At 33.1% G+C, this 8,673-nt stretch overlaps 1 protein-coding gene across 1 annotated transcript; it reads left to right on the top strand.

Annotated features, from left to right (window-relative positions):
- Window positions 1-83: 83 nt before the first annotated feature.
- LOC143084171 (uncharacterized) lies at window positions 84-8,078 on the top strand. The gene is made up of 6 exons (XM_076260580.1): window positions 84-179; window positions 1,401-1,613; window positions 3,644-4,924; window positions 5,500-5,650; window positions 6,229-6,352; window positions 7,225-8,078. The coding sequence occupies exons 2-6, from the start codon at window positions 1,462-1,464 to the stop codon at window positions 8,076-8,078; spliced, it is 2,562 nt and encodes an 853-aa protein (XP_076116695.1). The 5' UTR covers window positions 84-179; window positions 1,401-1,461.
- The last annotated feature ends 595 nt before the right edge of the window (window positions 8,079-8,673 follow it).

Below are 8,673 nucleotides of genomic sequence, written 5' to 3'. Positions count from 1 at the left end.
ATTTATGCGTTTTACGAAGGAGGTATTTTGCAAGCGATAAACAAAATTAGGCAATACACCTGTTTAAGTGTTAAGGTATATATTATTTATCTGAGACTACGGTGTTCTAGTAGTCTCAGGGTATATACATATACAGTATGTCTGTTAGTTTTGAGATGCCTACATGAATTTCTACAACTGTAAGTTTTTTCATGTTACTAATTTGGCACACATAAAAAATAATCATTATAATGTGATCTGCAACAACCCACAACAGCATTAGGGGTATGATATGACTCCGCAATATTTCTCAATTGTTTATTGTGATCTTTTATATACATATATATATAAATGTACCATGTTTACTGCCATACTGGTTAACAACTTAATAGGTTAATGTTTGGAACAGTAATGCATTTTATATATAAACTGAATTCTGTTAGGCATTGTTTTTTTTAGTTTGATTTGCATAAATCAATTTTTTGCTCACCTCAGTGCCCAGGGTTAAACTAGTGTGTTGGTGCAAACCTCCCCTAACATTTGCCTAACCTTGGACAATGGTGCAAAGGCACAACAACGCAACACATAAACAAACTACATGTATACTAAGCAATAAACCATAATTATTAAGAATCTTAATTTAAGATACAAATGTATGGGAAACAACAATAAATAACAACCACTGAATGACTTGCTCCTGTCACAAATCAGTGATTCCCAAATTTTTCCCATGAAAAAAAGGGGGGGGGGGGCAGGAATTTGGAATAACTTGAGCTTTATTTCCAGAGTTGTTTCCCTTGAAAGTCATTTTGGTTACTTTTTATATAACCTACAATGTAAGTTTCATTTACCTTTTTGAGTTTTTAAATACATGCATGATAAAAACAAACAATTAACCAAATGCAACTGAAGTTATTTAAAAAAATAATTGTTTCAATGATACCCTTGACTGTTTCAATGATTTTAGGAAGATATTGTTAAATTTATATTATAAAAAAAAGAAGTTGTTGTTTGATTGCAAATTATATGAGACATCTGTTAATTAAAATTATCAAAAGACCAACTGACACTGAAATTAACATCTATTAGTCACAGTACAGCTTTAATGATGAGCAAAGCCCATACCTCATTTAGTCATTTAACAAAACTTTTAGTCATGACAGTACGCCTTCAAAGATGAGCAAAGCCAATACCTCATTTAGTCTTTTAACAAGACATCCATGTTAGTTTTGTGTCATGATCAAACAGGAAAATTGTTTAGTAAGTAATTATACATGTAACAATAGAGTGTTATAGTTTCATATTGATGTTTAAGCTTTGATTGCCTAAAATCGAACAAATCTTTAAAGATTTAGAGTATTCTACATATGCTTAAATACCTGTCATTTATGTGCATATATATATATAAATTCTATTTTTAGGGATGATTTTAAAATCATAAACATGTAACACAGCATTTAGTGTGAATTAAAAGCAATCAAGATGACTTTAAATTTAAGATATGAAGATATAGCATTTGACATGTTTGATGTTGATTTGGTGGAGGCTGCCAAAAAACAAGTAGAGTTCCTGCATCTTGTCGACAAAGAAACAAATCTATATGAAGGGGAGGTTGTAAGACAAGCTATTTTTAGGTAACTTTTATATTATAACAACAGCAAAAGCCCATAGACATAAGTAGACCTGGTGACTTGAATTTCAATTTGCACATTATAAGAGATTTTTGTCTGCTCCAAGTAATTTTTACTGAAACACAATGTATGAGTGGCTTTTGAGTGCCTCAATAACTTAGTTTTCATTGACTCTTTCAGTGCAAAATTGTTAATAAAGTTGCCTACCTTACACTGCTACAGCCTGTTTTAAGTAACATAACAAAAATACCTAACTCTGAGGAAAATTACATAGGAAAATCTCTAATCAAATAGTAAAACCAAAAGCTTAAACACATTAAACAAATGGATAACAACTGTTACTGTCATATTCCTGACATTTAAGAAAATAATCAATTGATAAATGTGTGTGTCCTAAGCTTGATTTACATTCATCAGAAATGCTAAAAAACTACATACAAGCATGTGCAAGCCAGGGATATGTAAATATGTTGTAACTTTGAGAGCTATATAACCATAAAAGGAAATAAACAGAAAGTCAAATTCATCAGGTTCAACTTTTCCTTATCTTTAGTTTGAATATTTTACAAAACCAAAAGACATATATGTCATGTATGTGATTATAGGATCTCGGCATTCTATAAGATCTTGACTTTTGGTTCCAGCTGTCTACATTAGATATATAATGTTTTTCTTGCTTTCACAGAGTAAGTGCTTTATGTAAAATGTATAGATTTGTACACATAAATCATACATGTACAATTCTCTGATATACTGTGGATTCATTTATTTTTGTGGGTATTAATTTTCTTGGATATTTGATTTCATGGTTTTGTCATTCAACAGAAATATAACAATCATTGACAATGTATAAGTGGTTAAATGGCTGCCTCTGTTAGCTGTACAGAGCGGTTATCTTTATTGACATTAATTTCAGATGATTTTAGCTGCCATTATGGGCTGTTCTCTTCTTTATGTTACAGGATATAACATATATTAAGGTGGTACATAACACTACAGGGAGATAACTCTGTAAAATTAGCTGAAAGTTCTAATCATGTTCTATTGTTACGAAAATATGAAGCTTCTCAATGATCAAAATAAGTATTTGTCAAACTGCTATATATCCAACCATTTTTTTCCGATAATGTGTCTGGTTCAAGTTTTTTTGAAATTTTGATATTTTTGTCAAAGGGTGAACATGGTCAAAGCAAATATTTTGTAAAAATTTATGAAAATTATAAACAAGCCGAATTAATTTTAGTCAAGGTGTTAGGTACCACATAAAAAGATTTAAATTTAGCTGTGTGTAACCTTGATATTATTTAATATGTTTATGTTTATATACATACATAGTATATGTTATTCAGTTCTCAGACAGGATATATACTGTGACATTCCCGGCTTAGAGTTTATATCCCCTGAGCCGAAGGCGAAGGGGATATAAGCCCTTAGCCGGGAATGTCACAGTATATACCCTTTCTGAGACCTGAATTACACATATATTACGGATTACCCCTGACTTAATGTTATTTTCCAGTGCAGGTATTTGTTGACAACACATATATATTGAAAACCCTAACCTGATATGTTCGGCATACGTAAAGGATTTTCTAATTTGCATTGAACATAATTTTATCGTGTATGTAATAATTTATAATAACACTTTTAACATTAAATTTAAGTATTAAAAGTGTAAATTGCGTGATTTTGTATCAAAAATGTATTATTGACTGAAGCACGTCATTATTTTCCCTCTGTGAGTCTCTGACAGTCTGATAGCTTTTGACTACGTCACATAGTAACCGGTGTTATGATGACGTTTTTGAGGTTCCAATTGGGGACAAAAACGTCGTATATACCCCGGCAGTTTCCTGAATATATACTGACATCTCTGTGTTGTTATCCAATCACAAACCTCGACACATTTGTAATCCGTAATATACTTAGTTACTTTTTATCAAATCTGATTTAATGTTTTCTTTTGAAGTCATTGTTTTTGAATGCCCATATAATTTATCAATACACGTGTATATGTGATCTTTATTTTATAGATATGAGAAATTTTGGCTTCCATTGTTAGCCATCAATAACAATGACCACCTACATGTAGCAGCGCCATTAGATATATGCTGGATATGGCACTGTCACATGTTATCACCATTGTCTTATGCCAGAGACTGCAACAAAATATTCGGGAAAATATTGAGCCACAAACTTATGGGTGGTCAAGAGAGAAAAGAAGGACAAATAACTGCCGAACAACTTTGGAATCAGATGTACCCCAATACACCATTTTATAACAAAGATCCCATCACCTTTGAAATTCCATCTGATTTTGTGTCCTGTCTGACTTATGATTTAGAAGCTGCTGTCAGTAGACAGAAGGTGTTTTATTATCAAGTGTCCTTACCGCATTATACTGATAACAAATTTCTTGAAAGCAGCCTCGTTCGATATAAGAAATTTCTTCACATGAAACGGTGCTATCCCGACAGTTTTATTGTGCCTTGTTATGACATTGACTTGATATGGCATACTCATCAGCTTTGTCCATTGTCATACAAAACAGATACAGTGAGACTTCTAGGAGAGCACTTCAACCATGACGATTCAGTAAATGATAGAACGGAGGGATCAAAACTATGTCGGTCCATGTCAGAAACTCAGACCATGTGGGAGGAATTATTCAATGAAAAGTTTACTAATATAGCTTGTATGTACAGGGGATTACCTCCAAATGGAAAACTCAACAATGTTTCAAAAGATGTTGTTTTTCAGAGTAGTCACAAACTGGCAAACCTTGAAATACAAAGCATAGATGTTGTACGAGAATCAGCAAACAGCATGAAGAAAAAAATATGCGGTGTTAAATTATGTACAGAATTTACTTCTGGGATTAGGATAGATCTGCTGAAATTGAAGAAGCCAACAAAAGAAAATAGATGGACAAAGGAGACTCATAACATATCAGTTTTTGATATAGATTCCAGATTTTGTGATATCATCACTGTTAAAGTCAAACAATCTGGAAAGATTGGAATTTTTAAAGAAAATGTCAAAGGGTGTGTGGAAATGAATCCATTACTGGCAAAATGTATGACAATGGATGAGAAAATTTATGAAGACACAATTGTCAATCTTTCCGATGGATCTTTGCTGGAGATAAAGTATGGTATAACAGTTACATCACTCAGTACATGTGTACTTACATTACACATGGGAAATTTCGAGTCCTGTGTCATGCCTGAGTACATTGAACAGTTATGGGGACCTGTTACATTGCCACGCCTACCTGAGGGTACAGATAATGTCTGTTCAGTTGCATCTCACAAGTATGACTTAATTAATCACAACAGTTATGTAGAATTTACATACAACTGAAAAGATGTAGATAGAAGAAGATGTGGTATAGGTGCCAATGAGACAGCTCTCCATCCAAGTCATAATTTATAAAAGTAAAACATTATAGGTCAAAGTATGTTCTTCAACATGGAGCTTTGGCTCACTCTGAACAGCAAGCTATAAAGGGCCCAACAAACATGACAAATGACTAGTGTAATATCATTCAAACAGGAAAACCAATGGTCTTATCTATATGAAAAGCAAGAAACAAGAAACACATATGAACCACATACACTAGTATCCAGTACACTTAACCCCTTTGTAAATGACTGGATGCAATATCAAACATCTTCAATCATTTTCAATAAGTTTAGTAGGTATACATGTAAGTAGAAATAAACCTTGTGGACTTTATGATAATTATGAAAATATGCTTATACTTAGATATAGTCCTTACATATACCTGTAGTCATTATATTATATATTTTTTTCATGTTCTAAAGCTTTTTATTCAGAGTTATAGAATATGTCTTTGATTAACAGTAACTGTAACATGTATTTTCAGGATTGTCAACATGACAGGAGCTGTGACCTTTACATGTCGTATTATACACAGTATCCCATTATTGATGTCAGCCATACATGTTTTCTGTAAGGATAAACTAAGTGTTGTTTGTCAGCTGATTGGGTCTGACCAACTACCAGTTTATTCACAGGTGAAGAACAAAATTTAATTACACATCATGATTATATATTTACATGTATTTTTCAAGCAATTAATGTAAACAGAAAGGCTTAATGTTTCTCTTATGTGTTTAAAAATGATTAGGAGAATTATATCAATCAATTTCAAAAGATCAATCTGCATAAATTATGTCACTGAACAATTGATTCTTACTGTATTATTACATATGCATTGTGACATCAGAACTGTACAGGAAAATGTATGTGACATACTATACACTTCTGTATATTTGATTCTTCTGACATATATAGCAAGGTCTCAGAAACTTACAGGACAAACAACTGCACAATTTAGCATGTAGGTTATTGTACACAGTTTAGGTATAAAATGAAAAGAGCATTCACAACTGTTAGAGAAGTTAAGTATGTGTCAATGAGATGGCAACCCAAGAATATAAAAAAACATGACATAAAGGAGGTTAAGATTATTGACTTCCACTATACTAGGTTGTTGTAATATTTCAAGCTGAAAAGCATTGAGGCTTCTACAGGATTTATAAAAGTCTGTATCTCACAAATTGTTGTTAAATACTTTACTTGAAAACTGCAGGTATCAGATTATAAGAAGTGTGTGACTCTAGACCCTGTAAAGTTTGAAAGATCTATTTTAATAAAGAACAATGATGGTGACTGGGGTATTGCACTTGGACAGTGGTCAGGATTCAGACGAGGAAGTAAGTTAAATAACATGTCTTATTGGCAACACGGTTCAGTATCTTCTTATAAACCATCATGGAGTTGGTTGTATATTGCAATTACTATTTCTGCCCTTGGATCCATTTGTCTTTTTGTAAATTTCATTACAAACTATACCAATGAGCAAGGAACTGTTCTCATGGAATAATGTTTTTTCACTGACTGTAGGTATACACACAACATAATGGGTAACTTCTTATATTCCTGAGCATTCTGGTAGAGTGTTTTCCAAATATTTATTAAAAGTAAAAAATATGAGGTGTGAACATCCTTGGTTTTCAGAATATTGCTATAAACAAATTGCTATATAGTTGAAGGGTTTGTGTTAAATTACCACAAGGAAAATAAGTATTGCCTAATATTTTCTTCTGTATATGAATATATGAATTTCTGAAGTTGTTACATACCATTACATGCAAAACTTGAGGTTTATGAAATTAAGTATTATTACTAAATGCAGATGGTGTAATGTTCATAAAAATGTTTAAATGTTTATGTTAAAAGAATCAAGACAAAAATATTCACCTTTCAGATGTGTTTTGTTGTATATTTTTATTTTTTCAATAAGAATTTTCTCAGTTTGAGATTTTCCAATACTATATTTTAAACTACCAACAAACATATCTTTATCATCTGATAGTGGTAATGCAATTTAGTGTAAAGATAAGGCGAAATGGTATATTATAACTGCCAATGAGAGTATTTTTATATAATCATCAGACATCAAATGACATAAATTGGTACCTTCTTATGCAATATTATATATGATTTTTAAATATAAATCCTACACTGTGAAGATCTGCAAATTTAGAATATTACAGAGTAATGTCCATAAACTATTGTTTTTCAGGGAGTGGTGGTATTTCTGGTGATCCAGGTCATTTGAAGGTTAAATTGTACAAGATTGCCAACAAGTCATGGATAGACTTAGACCTGCGCAATTCCTACTCCCTTGGTTCTTACAAATTTACTATTGATGACACAGAGGTTGACCTAGTCAATGGTACAATAATGACCAAGCCAGATAGTAAGACCATTGTTGAACATATTGCAGTGTCTTTCAGTGTTTCTCTTCTCCATGTGCTTTGTCAACCACACCAAAATGATTGGGAACCAGGACAAGAGAACAAGGTTGTATTGAGAGGTCGTAGAAGAATTCAGACGTTAAATGTTGGTAAAGTGGCCATGTTTACAGCAGCAGGAATGGCCATAGCGACACCATCTAACCACCATATTAGGAAAAAATATGGTAGACGATATTATCCATGTTATATGGGTGGAGCCACTGTTCTATATTTAGGTGACAGTTCTGAATCTGATTGGGGGATTGATTTGGATGGTTGTGGAAATGGGTGTGGTTATGGGTTTGGTAGTGACTGTCACGCAGATGGGGATGTTAATGGTGATGCTGACGGTGGAGATGGGGTTGAAGGCGATGGTGATGGGGGAGATGGGGACGGAGGGGGTTGTGGAGGGTGTGGTGGTTGTGGGGGTGGTGATGGATTTGGTGGAGGAGGGGGTGATGGAGGTGGATGGGATTCTGGAGGTGATGGGGGTGGCTGGGACTCAGGTGGTGGGGGTGATGGTGGTGGCTGGGGTGGTGGTGGCTGGGGAGGTGATAGTGGGGGTGGGGGTGATGGTGGTGGAGGGGATGGTGGTGGATGTGGTGGTGGTGGCTGTGGAGGGGGAGGATGTGGAGGCTAAAAACAGAAAACAAACAAATTATACCTTTACTATTGATAGTAGAATAACATTATATTTTATCCTGGTATTCAGTTTTGTTATCAATATTTCATTCTTGGAAGGGAAACCCTATTTTCTCTGCTAGTATTTACCAACTCCTAAAACGTTTTTACTCTTGTCTAAAATAATAACTATTAGCACATATATAATTAATTTGTGTTTGTTTCCAATACATTAAGTGACTATTTTTACCATGTTTTGGAAAGAATGTGCCTGTGTTTGTAGGACATTAATTTAGTCAGATTCATAGAGGGAAATAAAAACTTATTGTGTGTCTTTTAGTATATCTTTTATATTATTAAGTATTTATTATTCTGTAATATTGTGTAAATTATTTATAAATTCGAAAGTTTGTTGTTTTGTAACCCTTATTCAGCATGTTAAAGCTGTGTGTGTAGGCAATTTCACAATTATAATTTGTAAACCCCATCAGTTTATTTTAAAACTGATTCATATCTAGCTATAGGAAAATTGAATGTTGTGTGTTCAGAAGAAGAATATTTTTAATAAATGAAATCACAGTAGCAGGCATATCTTATAACTATGGAAAATGTGT

Source organism: Mytilus galloprovincialis, chromosome 7, assembly GCF_965363235.1.
Source record: "Mytilus galloprovincialis chromosome 7, xbMytGall1.hap1.1, whole genome shotgun sequence".
Lineage (NCBI taxonomy): Eukaryota > Metazoa > Mollusca > Bivalvia > Mytilida > Mytilidae > Mytilus > Mytilus galloprovincialis.
The sequence above is the reverse complement of the archived record's forward strand: the minus strand, read 5'-3'. Positions and strand labels throughout refer to the sequence as shown.

Bases quoted from the DNA above. Each gene is read 5' to 3' on its own strand.
- LOC143084171 (XM_076260580.1), top strand. From the start codon at position 1,462: ATGACTTTAAATTTAAGATATGAAGATATAGCATTTGACATGTTTGAT. The intron at 1,614-3,643 runs GTAACTTTTATA...TTTATTTTATAG, and splicing joins GTAAGACAAGCTATTTTTAG to ATATGAGAAATTTTGGCTTC. The intron at 6,353-7,224 runs GTAAGTTAAATA...ATTGTTTTTCAG, and splicing joins GTCAGGATTCAGACGAGGAA to GGAGTGGTGGTATTTCTGGT.